Here is a 19530-nt window from a genome sequence, read left to right on the forward strand (position 1 = left end):
GAGCAGAACCAGAAACCCGGTTTGATCCAACAGGATCAGAGCCGCTGCAGTTCCTCCTGGATCCATCAGGTGGCGCTGGAGTCTGATGGCCCCTTTAAGTGGACCAGAAAACAAGAACCTCATGTCCCTGGTCTGGCGTTCCTCCTGGATGTGTTTCAGGAATATTCCTGTTCCTCTGATGTCCTCTGGAGGTTCTGCAGGTTTCTGACCCGGACCACCAGAACCAAAGGATGGTTCTTCAGGACCCTGGAGAACCTGGTGACTATATGAATATAAAATGTAATTTGGCTTTTCGTGCTGCTTTCAGAGTAATGGCTTCCTCCTCTCTGATTGGCCCTTCAGCTCACATCGGTTCTGTTTCCAACCTGCTTCTGGACCGAACCGGTTCTGGGAGATTATAACTGGACTCTCTTAGAACGGGTTCTGTTAGACAGGTGCTTTATTTTGAAAGTCTGGCGCTGGGAACGTCACTGATCGTTTCGAGTCATTTGATCCTTGAGCGCGTGAGCGGCGCAGAAAGAGGGAGGCTGAGTCCGCCCGCGTGGGGAGGAAGAGGAGGAGGAGGAGGATAAACCCTGCACACTGAGGCACGCGACGGACCGAGAGAGAAGAAAGCTGGGACGTGGGATCGTCCGCGCGCCACTCCGTGGATTGTTCCCGCGTGGAGGAAATCTGCCGCGCCGCGTTTTTCTGCTTCCGCAGCGGAAACTGTTTGATGTGATAAACTGCCTGCCCCTGGCGGGACTCTGCGCGCGCGTGGCGTGGCCCGTGGATGCGTGCCCAGGTGTGTGCGCGCGCGTCCACAGGTAACTCATTAACACCTCCCTTTGTGTTTACATGGAGGAGCGCGTGAACGAACAGGAAGGAAGCACGAGCCTCTCGGTGTTTGCTGAGCGCGCGCACGCGCACTCCGCCGCACGCGCCGCTCGATGAGGATGGATTTGTGGGATTTCCGACTTTAACCGGATGGATGTTCGAGCTGGAAGAACAGGAAGTTCGGTTCGGAAGGAGGATCCGGGTCCGTGATGGAGAACTTGAGGTCAGTTTGATGAGTTCCAAACAAGATCAGATCATCAGTGATATCGATTGTTTATTGGCTTTATTGATTCAGGTTTAATTGTAGATTGAAATGTTGTAGAGTTTTCGTCTGCTGCTGGTTCAGCTTTAGAATCTCAAACTTTTATAAACTTAATCAGAACATAAAATAAAAATGTAACTGCTTCATTGGTCAAGTTTTTGTTTTCTTTGCCCAGTTTTTATTTTAATGATCACAAGCAAAATATTCAGCTTTTCTACAGTTTGTAAATCATATCTAAAGTCTACAACATGTTTGTTGCTTCATTTAGTGAAACAGCTGGAGGCCCCAGGAATGGGATGGGAGGTTTAGGGGCCACAAACATTTCAGACCAGCTCAAGAAACACCAAATAGAATTAAATATTAGAGATGAACGATAACATTTATTGAAACTGATAACAATCCTGAAAATAAAAATGACCAAAATCAATACTTTATATGAGACCAAAAACAGTCGACTCAGTTTAATGACGCCATAATTTATTATCATCAGACCGATAATTATTGTTTCTAATATGCTCTAATATTGGAAACCGTCTTAGCGCTGCTGGCTAACAGCACTAAGACGGCCTGATTTCTGCTGTTTGGTGAAAACACAAATAAATGGAGCTTCTATCCAGTTGGATCTCAAGGTTTGAGTTTGGACCGGGGGTTCTGGTCAAACAGCATTAATTACTGGATTAAAACGGACTCAGCAGCAGAGGTTCATTCAGTTGAATGTCCATGCATAGTTCTGGTATCTGTGTCCACTGGTCCCTGGAAGCTGGACTCTGTCTCTAGTGGACTCTGTCTCTAGTGGACTCTGTCTCTAGTGGACTCTGTCTCTAGTGGACTGCGCCTCTAGTGGACTCTGTCTCTAGTGGACTGCGCCTCTAGTAGACTCCATCTCTAGTGGACTCTGTCTCTAGTGGACTCCATCTCTAGTGGACTGCGTCTCTAGTAGACTCTGTCTCTAGTAGACTCTGTCTCTAGTGGACTCTGTCTCTAGTGGACTCTGTCTCTAGTAGACTCTGTCTCTAGTAGACTCTGTCTCTAGTGGACTCTGTCTCTAGTGGACTGTCTCTAGTAGACTGTGTCTCTAGTGGACTCTGTCTCTAGTGGACTCTGTCTCTAGTGGACTCTGTCTCTAGTAGACTCCGTCTCTAGTAGACTGTGTCTCTAGTGGACTCGTCTCTAGTAGACCGTCTCTAGTGGACTCTGTCTCTAGTGGACTCTGTCTCTAGTAGACTCTGTCTCTAGTGGACTCTGTCTCTAGTGGACTCTGTCTCTAGTGGACTCTGTCTCTAGTGGACTCTGTCTCTAGTGGACTCTGTCTCTAGTAGACTCTGTCTCTAGTAGACTGCGTCTCTAGTGGACTGTGTCTCTAGTGGACTCTGTCTCTAGTGGACTGCGCCTCTAGTAGACTCTGTCTAGTAGACTCTGTCTCTAGTGGACTCTGTCTCTAGTAGACTCTGTCTCTAGTAGACTCTGTCTCTAGTAGACTCCGTCTCTAGTAGACTCTGTCTCTAGTAGACTCTGTCTCTTGATTCTCCCTTCTGGGTAAAAACCACCAAAACAGAAACATCAAGTTTCTGATGTTACGTAAATCAAGGATCTTCTTCTGAAGATGGACAAAAGTCTTTGAGGAGATTAGAGAGTCTAGTCCAAACCTAGCCTGTCTCTCCCTATGTGGTCACAACGTTAACAGAACCTGAACTGGACTTTGTACTGATGCTTATTGGCTGTTGGATTGTTCCTGGTTGCAGAGACGTTGCCATTGGTTGCCATGATGGTTGCTATGAGAAGACTGATTGGTTTCATGACAACAGATCAGCCACAAATGTTTCTGTTTTGTTTTGGATTCAAAAGTAACTAATGTTAAAATAATATAAATAGTTATTATTTGAAAGCGTGCAGTGAGGTCACATCAGTTTAATCTGTTTAAAATCTAAGGTTTTTTTAGCCGTTGTTAATTAGCAGCAAACATTCGTTAAGCTGACCGAACAGCTTGACGTAAAAAACACTAAAAACCACATCAGCAAAACTTTAGTCTTATTTATGAACTTCCTGAAGAGTGACCCCTGCTGTTTAGGAGATGAACTGCACTGAGGTGCTGCTGTAGCTGTGCGCCGTATTTCTTTGTCCCTATATGAGCAGGAAACAACAGAACGATTCAGACACACACTCTTCTGGGTTTGTAACCTTTATGTGACCAGAAGCTTTCCTCTAAATAACCAGATTAAATGCCAGAAATGGTTTCAGCTCTGTGCAGATTTTAAATTTTACGTTCACTAGCGAATAAATGCTGAACACAAAGAGCTCATCATGGAGGAAAAATCCTCCAGGAAACTGCAGATTATTTCCCCTCGGTTGTAAACCTGCTGGAGCAAAACGTGCAGGACTGTGTGTGTTTGCGAGGACATCCATCATCAGCCTGTGTTTCCAGGCGTCCTGAACCCTGACATGAACTCTGCAGCCGGGCTGGAATGTCCCGTCTTTGATGGCTCTGTAATGTGTTCACACAAGCGTGTGAGGACGTGAGCACACACACACGGCTGTCCTTCAGCAGCCGCCAGATAAGAGCTGTTATTGAAATCCCAGCCTGCTAACAGCCATCAATTACTGTGTGTGTGCGTGTGTGTGAGGGAGTGTGTGTGGCAGCCCTTCAGGCGGCTGTGTGTATCCGCCGAGCGCCGCTGATACGTTTTCTCTCCGTAGGATTATGAGTTCCTCGGGAAAAGCGGTGACGTGCCTTATCAGCCCTCCGGCTGGGCGATAAAACCAACACACACACACACACACACACACACGTCAGTTTCCAGGCTCTTTGTGTGTGTTTGCAGCTGGAATGTGCAGCACACACACCAGACTGAGCAAAGAAAATCTGACCTGAAGAGAAAAACAAAACCTCCCCTCAGACTGAAACTGGTCACCAGCGCCAGTTTCTGAAATTTATTCCATATAAAACTGAATTTATTATGGCACCAGGACAAAATGTTGATAAAAATAACGTTTACTGGTATGTTAACAAATACTTCTCATCTTTACAGATTCATTCTTTACAGATAAATGAAGGGAAATTCTGATTAAAACAGCCAGAAAGAGAAAGTTACTCAGAAATCTCATTTCTCTGGGTATATATTGAGAAATCAATTTGTATGATTAAATAAGTATTTGTTATTGCAGAAAATATAATGACATGTTGACTAAAAATATATATAACCTATTATAGGTCAGTAATTCTTCCTTTGGAGAATCATGTCACAGTATCATCAGCATAACGTGTGATTCTCACGTTCTTTCAGGACACCTTGTCCGTTTTCTACCCAATTGGTCCTGGTGCTAAACTGCTGCTAGCACCTGCTTAGCGGCTTTGTTTTCCTGCTGACGTTTAACTGTGGTCCAGGTGAACTGGTTCTGTCTTAGAGCCAGTTCTGAGCTGGGACAATGGACAGAACGATTTCCATCAGGATGGTTGACATGTGTTGAAAACTCTTTGAGTTTAACTCAGAGAACACAGACTTTTAGTTTGGACCAATAAAATGCAAATGTTGACAATGGGTAATAAAATGAAGTTGAGACCTGACCATTTGCCTTAAATCTGACTTTATGAACTCTCCATTAATATATTTACGTCTTGGATCAAATTAAAACCAGTCTAACTTCATGTTGGTTCTGTTGGGTTCTGACCTGCTTGTTTGTGTGTTTTTCATCCGGCTGCAGACATGGTGGCCAGAGCGTTGTCCTCCAGGCAGACGGTCCCGTCTGAAGCTGAAACCAGAAGTAGTCGGGTCCAGAGCATGGAGAGGTGAAAGGTCAGCCTCACTGACGTTTCCGGGCCAGAAGCTCTTGTCACTGCAGATCAGGTTAAAGCTCCTTCTGACTGAGTTTGATAGAACTAGTTTGACCAGATGTTGACATGAATGTGGAGAACTGTTGGTTTATTTCCTCCAGAAGCACCCTTCCTTTATCAGTGCATGAAATATAAAAACACTTTTACTTAAGGCAGTGCTTCTCAATTATTTTCCGTTACGCCCCCCCTAGCAAGAAGAAAACTATTCGCGCCCCCACTCCCCACCGTGACTATCCATCTCTGCATAACATTTTTTCCTTATTAACATTTTTTTCGCTGAAAAAACTCTAGGGGCTTATCGGCGTGATTGGGATGTAACGTATTTAAGTGACGCGCTAATTTATTTGGCTTCATGCTGTCCGCTGCGAGCATTTTTAGACACAGCAAACACAGCGGTCTTTCCTCTTCTCCAACTGTAGTCACAGTGAAGCCAAGCGCTAAATACGCTTCGTCGTATTTCCTCTTCTTAGCTTTCGGTTGACTTTCTGTTGTCTCATTATCTTTGTCTCTCTCCGCTTTTCTTTTCATCTGATTTTCATGTTGGGGGTTGTTGAATAACGGAGGCCATAGACAGAACGCAGTCGGAGCTTTTAGTTGACTTAACACTGCTAACCAAGGCAAACCTGTTGTCTTGTAAGTCGTAAAATGTTGCACTGTCGCAAACGTGACAGAAGTAACAATGAGAGCGCCACTGCCGCCTACTGTGCGCAATTACACTTTATACTAGTACGGCCAAAAAAAGCCTGTTCCCCAGGATCACACGCGCCCCCCCAGGTATCGCACCGCGCCCCCCAAAGGGGGCCCGCCCCACTATTTGAGAAGCACTGACTTAAGGAATGTATCAAAACATTAAAGTCTTTGAAATGTTGCATCATCCACTGCAGTTTTATAAAATGTGCAAATGTCACTGAAAAACTTGCAACTCCAAAACATGTTACTGACTACAAAATTTTAGATTTAAAAAACACTTGGATAAATGCTGAGACCTTCTTGTTGATCTACGGTCACTCAGACTGTAACTGGTGATCATCAGTAGTTCTTCTGACTCTCTGAATCTCTTTGGTTTTGAGTCAACCAAGCTTTAAAAAGTCCTCCAAACCAAAGGGACAAACCAGTGTTGGTTCATTACTTTTGTTTGAACCGCTTTGTTTTCACATTAACGTGTAAAAGGATTGTTTTGGCCCCTAACCCTATAGGCTTCTGTAGCACCTATAGACCATCAGCCTCATTCAGACCCAAACTTTGAACCTGTCCAGTGAAGATCTTAGTGTCTAATGTCCATTTTCATTGCTAGGAGTGTCAGATGTTTTGGTTATTGCCTCATAACTTTGTGTTACCACCATCATCTGTTCTGAACTTGCTGGGTTCTAGTGGAAGGAACCATTTGTCCAGTGATTTCACTGAAAATAATCTTTGTCGATGAATGCAGCATACTTTTCCTTTTCATGTTTCAGGTAGATGCCAGAACAGCTCACAAGATGAACCCCTTAGCAGCCCTGAGCATTGACCGAAATGCACTGGTGGGGGACAGTATCCGCCCCCATGGAGGACTCATCTACCCGGCCGTCCATCCTCTTTCTGCGCAGAAGCCCCAGGATCCTGGTGCCTCTCTGCGACTTGGCTATGACCTCCTGTATAAGCCAACTGTTCCCCTTCTGGAAGGCCAGAAGTCTGTCAATGGATATGCTGAACTATATAAAAGCTCATCTCAAGGGCTGCAGAAGCCTCTGCTTGTCTCTGCTGCAGAAGGGAACAGCCTGGGGTTGAATCCCCGGTCTCTGCCTGTTGAGAAGCAGTCAGAGCGGCGTCTGAACGGTGCTGGTAACTTTCTTAGGTTGCCTTGGATTAGTCCATACATGGATGCTTCAATGTACCCCTTCCTGGACATGGCGTACAAGACGTCCCTCTTCTCTGCATCGCCCTTCACCCAGCAGCAGCTGGCGTATCAGTCGTTATGTGCCACTGGAAGTAACACGCCTGGAGATGAAAGACTTTTCTTCATTTCTCCATACTCTCCGGCTCATATTGCCTCCTCACTGGCTCATCCTATCAGGATGTCCTCAGTCAACCTCACCCGGGCCGTCCTCTCACCCCTGCCCCACAGCCAGGACAAGACCTTACAGGGCTTTGGACCACAGTTGGCTCAAGAGCTTTCTGCTTTCAGCACCGGTTCCCAGACTCGCCAGGAGCCCCAGATGCAGATGGAGCATTCTGAGTGTCAGCGTGAAGTAAAGGCGTGTCAGTCTGGCTCTACCAAGAGCGCTGTCAGCAGTGGCACTCACGTTAACTCATCTCCGGTGTCACAAACGCCCACCTCAGTTACTCAGTCCAGTGCAGACCCTCAGAAGCATCTTTACAAGAAGGCCATGTCACCCTCACTTCCTGCTTCACATCCCTTCTACCGGGTCTCCCAGCGCAGCCGCTCCACCAACTCAGGCAGCAGTAATACCAAAGACTCCAACTATAACGCTGAAACTCACTCAACACGTGCAAAGACGTCACCAGGCACCCCTGTACCTCAGAAAGCTACCAAAAACCTGGAAGGAAAAGCAAATCCTGCTGAAGAGTTAGAAGAATTTCCAAATAAATTCCTATCCAAAGCGCAGGCTGTGGCCAGTTTGGGGTATTTACAACCATCTCACTACAGGACGGGAGCCAATCAGAAGCAAGACCTCAAAGAGGGACGACCTCTACCCATTAGCTCTTTGACAAAGACCTCAGATCATGAAATGACGTCTGGGGCTATCACTGACCGTAACATTTGCTCCCAAACTACAAGTAGTGCAGTGGACACTACTCAGAATCCACAGAAATCTCCAGTTCCATCTGAATCTGTGGGGCAGGTAACCAGTATTCCCAGTATGGCATCTTCTGGACATTGTCCTGCCTCCAAATCAAAACCTGAATGGTCCAAAGTTTCTACTGCTGATTCCGTAAAAGGCAGCAAAGGGGAAACTTGCTCTAGAAAACAGAGTAGAGATCCTTCAAAGCCCGACTCTAAAGAGAGCCAACTGGATCCGTCACAGTACCAACAGTACAACCCAGAAAACAAAAACTCCTCCAACCAAATTCACAGAGACTCTTACCTACCTCATAGTTTAGGTTATGCTAACCGCTACGTCCCATACTCTGTGGCTGAGTCTCTGTCAATGCAGCGAATGACAACTAAGGGCCACGTGTTCCCCCATCCTCTTTTGCTTGGCAACAGCAACTTTTACCAGTCACATGGCCTCCCGTATGGAATATTACCTTACCAGAGCTCAGATAAGATGGCCTCCATGTCTAACTGTCCAGGTCTTGAAAACAAAGATCCAAATCATAATTTGTCCAAGATCCATAGTAAAACCAGAGATGAAGAACAATTCATGAATCACAAAAGGCAGGATGGCAGCTGTGGTCACAAGAACAATGACGAGATTGAGAACACCATGAAACCAGCTTCAAAAGCAGCTCCAGCCCCGTCTGCTATCAGGGACGATGCAGTTTGTATTGATTTGGTACGTGAGGAGGAAAATGACAACTGCACCCCTTTCATGGAAGTTCCCCACAAACAGAGAACCAGTGAAGAGAACCAGTTCAAAGGCAAGAAGTCATGGCTTCCAGAAGGAACTCATTGGATCCCGAATGCAGAGCAGAGTCAGAGATCGCTACCCAGACTCCATCCAGCTATAATGTTTTACCGCTGCCTTGTAGTAGCCAAGAACTCTCAGAAGAGGAGAAACCAGAAAGTCCATTTCCAGACATCCCAGAAGAGCTGACAATGCAATGTGCCCGAACGTCCCCTTGGCAGTTCTCCAGAGACTCTAAAGCTTCTGGTGCCGATGCCACAGTGACACCAGGAGTTGTTTCAAAGAAAGCAAAGCCTGAATCTTCAAGTAAATGTGACGGCTGTCAACAAGGCCCTCCAGAAAATCCAATCCCATTGGTTCCCAACAGTGGTGAAGGTAACTCTGGTGAAGCAAAACATACAATCATCAGTCCAAAGACTCCAGCTTTTGTTGGTGGTGATCTGTCAGATAGTCCTGGTTCCACCAGTAAGGGACTGGTTTCTATTGATTCCAGTCCTCAGGTTCCATCGTGGAGCATGTTAAATCCCAGATTCCAAACTGAGAAAGTCCCAAACTCTCAGCCTTCCCTGTATGCGAGCATCAACCCCAAAGACCCAACATGTACCACAGACAGAAGTCCAAATGTTGGGGAATCAAGTGGCACTAATGTTGGTTTGAAGGCATCAGTGAATGAACCCAGGCTTTTCAGTTGTTCGCCTGGTGAAAATAGAAACTCTGTGGTTTCAAGCTGTGTAAATGGCACTGAACCGTTTTGTAACGATGAAAACCACAACGCGACATGGCCCAGTTTCAGCTTGAGGACTCCGGCTTTGGAAAAACCAGCCTAACCAGTGGGAATGCCGCCTTAGATGGCGTCATGTTGTTCCCAAACAGTAACCACAGGCTCCCTTCATCTGGAAGTTTCACTGATGGCCCTGCTGGTCCAAACCTTTTCACTACCGATGGAGTTCACAGTAACCTGACCCCACATGTTGACAAAGACCTTCTCACCAAGGCCAGCTGTGGAAACGAAGGGAAAAATTTGCAGGACAATGCAACTCTCCTGGAAGACGATCCTGAAGACTCTGATTGCTGCAGAAACAGGCAGTCAAGCTTCAGCAAGAAGGTGACAAACTCCCCTGGCAGTGTGGGCGGCCGTCTTAGAGACATGACCTATGACCTCCTCTCTGATATCAACGAACAAAATGCTCTACAGGTAAGAGAACTTCTGACTTCTTTGCTAAACTAATCATGAAAACCTTCAGCCTGTTGTTCTTTGGTAGATTATTGGTTTTCCAGGATCAATAATGTACTTCCTGCTTTTGGAGCGGTCTCCGGTCCGCTTGGTCTTCACATTCAACCAACTTCAACCCAAACCCAGACCGAGGTTCACTTCTTTAGTCCGCATCAGAGTTTTACCACACATTCACACCTCCAAAGGAACCAAATGTTTTAGACAAATGGGTTAAAGCAGACTGAACAATACTGGTATGAATGAACCCTAAAGTATCTTAGACTGACTGAACCATGGTGACCTTTGCAGGTTTTGATTAGGCCATGATCAGATGAGCACTGATGGTTTGACATCAATTGTTTCACATGTCCAACGATTTCCTGGGAATAATTTCAGTTTTATGTCAGACAGAAGGTCAAATCTGAGGAATTAATATTACCTGACTGTTTATTAGATATGTGATTGTTTACCAGACAACTTTGTGTCTTAGATGCTCAGTTTTCCTCTCTAGTGAGTTCATATCCGTAGATGTCTTTAGTCCTGTAACTATGGGCTACCAAGGTAACAGCGTTTGGTCTAAACTTGAACACATGCAGGATGTTCATGTTGAACCTTGGTTCATGTTTCCCGTTCCCGTCGGGCTGGGCCAGCTGTGGAGTTTTGGGTTTAGATCCCTGCTGGACCTGCCGGTTCTCCACAGATTGGACCCAGAACTCAGGATGGGATTTCTCTGTCTGTCTTTGGAGAATGTCTCTGAGCAGCAGGATGACGTTTTTCTGCTTCTCCATCTTTAGTGTTGGTTCTGGATGCAGTTATACGGGATATAAATGACATGACGGTTTTATTTCTGGTTATATGGCAGCAGAGCGGCTCTGGGTCTCTGATAAAATCTGCAGAAACCTGATCTCAGCGTTGAGCCGTGGAGAAACCAGCGCTGCGTGTTCTGCTGTCAGCCGGCTGGCCGGCGGCTCCTGAAGGACGGCGGCGCTCTCATTAACTCGCTCGTCCTTCTCCTCCGGGTGCCGGCGGATCCGGGCCGCAGCGCCGGATGGATTTGTAGGTCGTTTCACGGGCCATTAATTTTAAAATGGGTTTGTGGTCAGGGCAGATGGAGGTGCGACAGAGAGGAGGGGGAGGCTGAACATGAGAAGCTGCTTCCATGCAGGTTAGAGGAGAAAAACTAAAACTGCAGTTTGTCTCTGTTTACTGAGCTTAATGCTCATTTTTTATTTATCATCTGTGTTGAAATGTTTCGGGATAGTTTTTGCTTCAATGGACTCCAAACTGGAAGGAAATAACTTTCTTTGTCTCAGATTTTAATTTACAAATCAAACAGCATCTAAACAGCAGCAGTGATGAGTCCGGATGACCTGACTGAAAATATCCTGTTTCACATATCTGAGGTTTAGTATCGGCTCAGACATACAGAAAAACAGACTAATGTTCAGAATCATACATTTATTTAATAACTGCTCCTTTACAGCAGCACATTTAAATCCACCAACAGTTTCACAAAAACAGCTTTAATGTGTTCAGTCTGAGCAGCACAGCAAATAAATGAATCAGAAACTGAAAGTGACTAAAATAAGAGGTGGACTGTGTTGGTCAAACGTGGTGAACTGATCGCGTTTCTTTGAAGTGATCGATGCTAACTGTGTTTTTGAGAATACAACAGAAATATCAGTGATTTTCACCCCAAACGGATCTTTATCTTCACTGAGTTCTGTTGATGTGATCAAGATTTATGGTTGTGTGGATTTGTTGGATCAGAACCCAGCAGTGGATCGGGTCACTGACGGGTCGGCTGACCGGTGGAAACCAGAAGGTGCTCTGCTGTTTCACACTCAACAAACACAAACCCAGATTTTGTTCCCACTTCGTTGTCTCTCAGCGCGCCATGCTGCAGTTCTCTGAGCTGGAGCTGAGGGAGGGAGGAGGAAAAGGAGAGGAGGAGGAGGAGCTGGCAGATGGCCAGCAGGGAGCTGGAAGAAGGGATGAAGAAGAGGAGGAGGAGGACAGGAAGAACGGAAAGGAGGGAGGAGGGGAGCAGAAAGGAACTCCCTCTGCAGCCGCCGAGACTCAGAGAGGTAAGAGGATTTCTGCTGGATGACGTGCACGCCCGTCCGCCCTCGTGCACGCTCGTCCGCCCTCGTGCACGCCCGTCCGCCCTCGTGCACGCTCCTACAGAAACACAGAAAGGGAAAAAAATACATAAAAACTCACTTTGTTATATTTAACTCACTTTAAGTCACTTCCTTTGTCTTTTTGAGCCCCCCCATCTGAGTCAGTGTGTGTGTGTTTAGAGATGTGACACACACACACACACACACACACACACAGATCTGAACTCTGAGTGCACCCGTCTGTTTTTAAAGCCGGCGCAGCGCTGCCCTCGTTTCCTGCAGGAAGCTGAACGTCGCAGAGACACTTTCACACTTCGGCACCATTAGAGCTCCGTAATCCCGACGGAAACTCGGCTCGGTTCCACAGGAACCGTTGATGCTGTGTCTCATCGTGTTGCTGCGCCGCGGGTGGCTGTGAAAACATAACACTGCTGGTTTATTGTTCTTGAACGCAGCAGGGCTGATCCAGAGTTTCCTGCCTGACGATCAGAAACAAACTGAACCTCGATTTGCATTCAAGTCCAAACTTTAAAATCTGTCAAAAGGTTCTGATTATGAAGAAATGTTTTTAGTTTTCACCTGGCTGTTTCTACATGAGCCAGATGAATTGGTTTGGACCAGAACCGGATCTGCTGCACCATCTGAGTCTGGACCAGCAGTCGCTGCTCCAGACTCCACTGCTGAAGGAAAAGCTTGGAAACGGTTGAAACCACAACAGAATCCCCAAATATTCCAGATCTGCTGTTTTTCCTTAAAACTGATGTTTAAATCAAAATAAACTTTTAGTTTGCTAATATTTCCGTTGAGCTGCAGTTGTTTTCTTCTTCCCAGGTTTAAATCCGTCCTCCTCTCTCAAACATCGCCTTTACCGTCACACGGAGCCACTTCCTGCCCTCCAGGAGAGGGACGACGATCAGATCCAGCCGTTTGGGTCCAGAGCTCTGTTCCAGGGGAACCAGCTCGCTCTGCGGTCTAGTCCAAACATCCCCATGAGCCACCGGCGAATCTTCAGCCTGGAGCCGTTTCATCAGAGCAGCATCAGCAGCAGCCGCCAGAAGAGAGGGAGGGGCGAGGCGGGAGGGGACGAGGGCGGGACAGGAAGTCCAACCAAGAGAGTCAGAGTCACCAACGGTAGGAACCGATCCGGATCCGGTCACTTCCTGAACATAACCTCCACAAAACGCTGCACTCAGTCATTTACACAGCCGCCAGTTTTCAGCCAATAAGAGAAGCAGATTTTCACCTTCATTTAACCTGTAAAGTCAAATTTATTAGTTAAAAACAGAAATTAGAATCTGATGTTATTGTTAGAATTGAACTGATTAACTGCAGAGTTCCTGTGGGGCTTGGAGTCCAACCACTGGTTTTATTTATTTAGCTCAGAGCTAAATAGTTATGTAGCAAACTAAATATTTAGCCTGTTAGCTAAACATAAATATTAGCAAATATTAGCTTGCTTGCTAAATATTTACATTGAAGCTAAGTAGCAAGCTAAGTAGTGATATTGTAAATTAATGAATACCGTAGTGAAATATGATTAAACATTTAACTTCATCCTAAAATTTTAATTTGCTAGCCAAATATTTAGTATCAATCTAAATCTTTAGCTATGAAGCTAAACTGTAAGGTGGAGAAACTTTAAGAAATGAACTCGTTTTCTTTCGTTCGACAGGCTAAATAATCCGGATTATTCCTGTCAGGTTTTCTGCTGCTAGTGGCTTCCAGGTTTCTCGTTATGCAGATGATTCTGAGTTTATATCCTGAACTCACAGAGTTTAGGATGGTCTATATATTTTGTTTTTATATTATCAGTGGTGAAATGACCTCTGACCCTCTGCTCATCTTCACAGACTTGATTCTGGACGATGTGAAGAAGCTCAAGGTTCGCATCGAGTTAAATGGCCTGCGACTAAACAAGCCCCGCCCACCCGGAGAGCTCAGCCAATGGCTGCCCTCTGGGGAGAAATCCACATACCTGGACAGGAAACTGTCGCCCGAGAGGTCAGAGGTCAACGACAGCTGGAGTGAGCCCAGGTTCCTGAGGCGGGACGCTGCAACAGGTGAAGCATGTTTGAACGTAGAAACCATGGTCGCTATGGTAACGGAGGCTGGATCACCTGTTTAGACGGAGGAACGTCTGTTGGGCTTTTATTGTTCCAGCTGATGAAATCTGCCCCCTCCTTTTCTTCCTCCTCCTCTTCCTCCCCTGACTGCCAGAGCGCCGGGCTGGAACAGCAGCCGGCGCCGTGTGTGTTCCTGCGTGTGTTTACGGAGCCGCCGGGCCTCGTGGCGCTAATAGCCGTCTAACATCTCCCAGATGGAGCTGTCACCCCGCAGAACCGCGTTAGCAGCCGCTCTTCCTCCTCCTCTTCCTCCTCCTCCTCCTGCTCCTCTGTTTGCTCTCCGGTTCCCTCTGCAGTCAGACTGGGTTTAAATCCAGACGCAGAAATCTAATTAGAGCCAGACGTGGAGCCGATCGTTCCTCATCCCGGAGGATCGGCTCAGGCCATGGTAACCTTTAGCTTACGTCTGAATCTATGGAAACGACGCGTTCACGACTTTTACCCAACCTGGAGGAGATCGGCTCTGATTTGAGAGCAATAGAACGTCAATCTGGATTCTAAGTTTTTATTATTTAAAAGATTTTAATGAACTTGATCCAATAAAACATGAAGAGGACGAGAACAGAACCGAGTGGGACTCCACTGAGAAACACTGCGGCTCATCCAACCATCCATCCAGATTTAAACATTTTCAGTCATCACTTCACTTTATTTAAAGGTCAGGGGTCACCAGCTGATTGCGGGGGGCGGGGCCAGCGATGATGATGTCATAGCTGAGAGGCCAATCAGAGAGATTAGCTTGTTGCTGTGCAGGAAACAACAACTTCCTGTTGGGCAGCTTCACACACCTTCGTCATGGTCTTCCTCCTGCTGCGTGTGTTTGGCTCATGAATAATTCATCAGCCGATGGCGGCGGGACGCCCCGCCGGCTCGCCGTGGCAACAGCCGCCTCCCCCTCCGTCTCTTTGTTGGTCCCGTTTCCTCAGATGGAGCGTCGTCATGCCGATCTGCTCCAGGGATTAATTACAGACATAAACACACATTACCTCTGATGTGGCTTTTTATTTCCTGCTAACTGAGAGCTGCAGAGGAAGAAATGAAGAAAATAAACCAGGAGCTTCAGCTCCAGAAAGCCGCCTCTGGGTCTGATAACAGAGACTTTCATAAATAACTAATAAATTAATCACTTTTAATCAAAAACCATTCACAATCAACCAAACACACACTTTCAGTTCAGAAACCTTTTTGCTGCTAAATAATTCATTAAGTTTTAATCTGATCTTCAGGATCTTCAACCTCCAGGTTGAAAGTTTTATGCAGATCCTCCAGAAATGGAAAATTAGAATCTTCACAACTTTTCATTTGTCCATAAAGTACAACATCACGTGACTGACTATCCACTTCCTGTTCTGTTTCCTGTAGTTTTCCACATGGCTCCGCCCCCTTCTGGTGGCCAACTGGCTCCTCCCTCCATGACCTCCGTGACCTCCACGACCTCGTCCCGACTGCAGGAAAACCCTCATACGGGCGGGGAGAGCCTGACGGTCTGCCGTCCTCCATCTTCCTTTTCAGGCACCCATCACCAATTCCGTTGCCACGGAGACGACCTCGACTCGCCTAGAGGCAAACGACCTTTCAAGACGAAGCATTCCTTGGGGGCGGAGCAAGACGAGGCAGGAAGTGATGATGAGGAGCGGAGCGGGAAGGTGAGCTGGGTTCAACATCGTATGCAAATCAGAACCCGGTCCAACGAGACAGAACCCGGTCCAACCAGACAGAACCCGGTCCAACCAGACAGAACCCGGTCCAACCAGACAGAACCCGGTCCAACCAGACAGAACCCGGTCCAACCAGACAGAACCCGGTCCAATGAGACAGAACCCGGTCCAATGAGACAGAACCCGGTCCAACCAGACAGAACCTGGTCCAATGAGACAGAACCCGGTCCAACCAGACAGAACCCGGTCCAACCAGACAGAACCCGGTCCAACCAGACAGAACCCGGTCCAATGAGACAGAACCCGGTCCAACCAGACAGAACCCGGTCCAACCAGACAGAACCCGGTCCAATGAGACAGAACCCGGTCCAACCAGACAGAACCCGGTCCAACCAGACAGAACCCGGTCCAATGAGACAGAACCCGGTCCAACCAGACAGAACCCGGTCCAACCAGACAGAACCCGGTCCAATGAGACAGAACCCGGTCCAACCAGACAGAACCCGGTCCAATGAGACAGAACCCGGTCCAACCAGACAGAACCCGGTCCAACCAGACAGAACCTGGTCCAATGAGACAGAACCCGGTCCAATGAGACAGAACCCGGTCCAATGAGACAGAACCCGGTCCAACCAGACAGAACCCGGTCCAACGAGACAGAACCCGGTCCAACGAGACAGAACCCGGTCCAACCAGACAGAACCCGGTCCAACCAGACAGAACCCGGTCCAATGAGACAGAACCCGGTCCAACCAGACAGAACCCGGTCCAAGCAGACAGAACCCGGTCCAACCAGACAGAACCCGGTCCAACCAGACAGAACCCAGTCCAATGAGACAGAACCCGGTCCAACCAGACAGAACCCGGTCCAACCAGACAGAACCCAGTCCAATGAGACAGAACCCGGTCCAACCAGACAGAACCCGGTCCAATGAGACAGAACCCGGTCCAACCAGACAGAACCCAGTCCAATGAGACAGAACCCGGTCCAACCAGACAGAACCCGGTCCAACGAGACAGAACCCGGTCCAAGCAGACAGAACCCGGTCCAACGAGACAGAACCCGGTCCAACCAGACAGAACCCGGTCCAACCAGACAGAACCCGGTCCAATGAGACAGAACCCGGTCCAACCAGACAGAACCCGGTCCAATGAGACAGAACCCGGTCCAACCAGACAGAACCCGGTCCAACCAGACAGAACCCGGTCCAACCAGACAGAACCGGTCCAACCAGACAGAACCCGGTCCAATGAGACAGAACCCGGTCCAACCAGACAGAACCCGGTCCAATGAGACAGAACCCGGTCCAACCAGACAGAACCCGGTCCGACGAGACAGAACCCGGTCCGACGAGACAGAACCCGGTCCAACGAGACAGAACCCGGTCCAACGAGACAGAACCCGGTCCAATGAGACAGAACCCGGTCCAATGAGACAGAACCCGGTCTAAAACTGGACCAACATCCTGGAAACCAGGAACTGACTGAGGAGGAATAACAGTGTTGATGTGCGTGTGTCTGTGTGACTGTGTGTTCGTGTGTGTGTGTGTGTGTCTCTGTGTGTGACTGTGTGTGTGTGTGTGTCTCTGTGTGTGTGTGTGTGTCTGTGTGTGTGTGTCTGACAGCTGCTGCGCAGCAGATATCCTCAGGGCACACACACTCCATCCTCCTCTGCCAGTAAACACACACTCCCCTCCGGGGCAGAGCGCACTTCCTGTTTGCTGATGCGTGGCGGCGAGCGTCTTGGTTTGACAGACGTCGGCGCACGCAGACACATTAACGTCCTCCTGCTGTTGCCATGACGTCTGTAGCTGGGAGCGGAGCATCATCTGTCTTTACCTGCTTCAGGAGAGCCGCGCTGCCAGGAATGTTGATGAGTTCGGCTTCAGCCCGACTCGCACGATCAAAACATGGCTCATTTAAAGGGACAGTCCAGAAAGACCAAAGGGCTCTGACTCTACACGACGATGTCGGCTGGAGACGGATGAGACCAGACGTTGGACCAAATGGATCTCAGAACTGAACAAGTTCTGGTTTCATGAGATTCTGATCTGAACAGAACGCCACAAAAACAGAAAAGTTTTAGTTCCCAAAAAAAAACTGATTTATTTACAGACCGAAACCTGATCCAGATGAAACCAGTTGAGCTAAGTGACTGCTGACGACATGCTAATGCTAACACGTGGTTTCCCTCACTGACGTCCTCAGGTGTCCCAGTTGGAATTCTCCAAGTACCCCGACCAGAATCCCGCCTCTCCAGAGCCCCGGCAGTCGGCTCGGCCCGTCCCTCCGGAGGTCCGGCGCCTCATCGTTAACAAAACCATCGGAGAGACGCTGCTGCAGCGCGCTGCGCGGCTGGGCTACCAGGTAACCGTCCTGCCATGTTTCAGCTGCAGCAGGCCGTTTATCTGGATCTGCTGAGTCTGGCAGTAGCAGGCAGGTCCTGACAGTGAAACATGTCCTTGTAGAGGACAGTATCATCTGCATACAGAGGCACTTTAACTCTCAATGCTTCACATTTCTAAGCTTTTATCCTGTAAATCTTTGGCTCTGTCGTCAGATAGAAACTGTTGTTTTGTTTCTGAGTTGAAAACTCCAGACTTGAGTCTCAAACTCAACAGATTCCTTCTTCTTTCTGTGCTGATGCAAAACTGTGAGCAGGAGACAAACGGAAGCTGCGGCGTTTAAAGCAGCGGCGTTTAAAGCTGCGGCGCCGCGCGGTGTTTCATGAGCTGCAGCGTTTAACTGCGAGGCTTCAGCCGTCTGAAGAAAATGCAAATGGAGGCTGATTCTCCTCATCAGGACGGTTTGAGTTCAGATCTGCAGATTAAAGTGTAGGAGGCTGAACCTGCTGCAGACCTCAGAGTTAGGATTCAACAGCTGTCTGGAAATCATGCAGAGGCAGGACACACACACACACGCACGCGCGCGCGGCGGAGCGTTGTGTGAATATTTCATGCGTGGTGCGACAGCTCCTGTCAGCCCTCACGAGTGTCGGCCTCTCTGTCTTTCTCGTTGAGGTGCAGCGGTGAAGCTAACGAGCTCAGTTTGCAAATGAAGCCGTCATCCATCACTGCACACACACACACACAGACACGCACACACACACGCACGCATACACACACACACACACAGACAGACACGCACACACACACGCACACACACACACACACACATTTTTCTGCTGCAATCAGAACAGAGGGGAGTTTCATTATGTTTCTTCTCTTGGTCTGAGGATGGAGCGTCTCCGTCACGTTTAACCCCTTCGGCTCCAGACCAGGTCCACTTCCTGGAACTTCATGACCTTCACAATAAGAGCAGAACATGACAGCTGTGGCTTCTTGGTCTTCTGCAGTAAAATAATTTGGTATTTTTGAAAACCGTTCTTGTTTCCATCACCTCCTTGTGGTATGGCATGTCAAACTCGAGGGCCGTGGGCCAGATCTTGCCCACCAAAGCTATTTGTGTGGCCTTCAAGATACTTTAAGATAAAAGCTGTGCAAAAATATTATTTGATTCGTCAAATCAAATTAGTTTTCATCTGTATATTACCAAATTACATCAGTTTGAGAAGATTTGAGATGTGGCCCCAAATGAAACCGAGATGCTCCCCATCGCTCTGGTTCATGAGCCAACAGGTTGCTGACAGACTTGGTTGCATGTCCCCTGCTCTCCAGGAGGTGGTGCTGTATTGCCTGGAGCGCCGGCTGTGTGACGTCAACCACAGAGACAACGCCGGGTACTGCCCTGCATGAGGCCTGCGCCCGCGGCTGGCTGGGCATCGTACGGCTTCTGATCAAACACGGCGCCAACGTCAACTGCAGCTCTCAGGACGGAACTCGGTAGGAAACACCAACTCAGCTGCATTCGCAGCAATATCACTAAAACTCTTCAGTTGATTTCAGTGGAAAAATAGCCAACTGGAACATTTTAGTTT

The 19530-nt window shown here is 47.9% G+C and overlaps 1 protein-coding gene across 1 annotated transcript in view; it reads left to right on the forward strand.

The window, feature by feature from the left end:
• Positions 1 to 863: 863 nt before the first annotated feature.
• Positions 864 to 19530, forward strand: part of LOC129354839 (BCL-6 corepressor-like) — a 28342-nt gene continuing 9675 nt past the window's right edge. The window contains 12 exon segments of the mRNA XM_055024372.1: positions 864 to 1039; positions 4778 to 4920; positions 6362 to 8558; positions 8561 to 9280; positions 9283 to 9671; positions 11581 to 11776; positions 12644 to 12943; positions 13663 to 13872; positions 15298 to 15581; positions 17802 to 17960; positions 19271 to 19338; positions 19340 to 19435. Coding sequence (XP_054880347.1) covers positions 6386 to 8558; positions 8561 to 9280; positions 9283 to 9671; positions 11581 to 11776; positions 12644 to 12943; positions 13663 to 13872; positions 15298 to 15581; positions 17802 to 17960; positions 19271 to 19338; positions 19340 to 19435 — 4595 coding nt within the window. The 5' untranslated portion in view covers positions 864 to 1039; positions 4778 to 4920; positions 6362 to 6385.

The sequence above is a fragment of the Poeciliopsis prolifica genome, unplaced genomic scaffold (assembly GCF_027474105.1).
Source record: "Poeciliopsis prolifica strain line A6 unplaced genomic scaffold, Auburn_PproV2 SCAFFOLD119, whole genome shotgun sequence".
NCBI classification, from domain to species: Eukaryota; Metazoa; Chordata; class Actinopteri; order Cyprinodontiformes; family Poeciliidae; genus Poeciliopsis; species Poeciliopsis prolifica.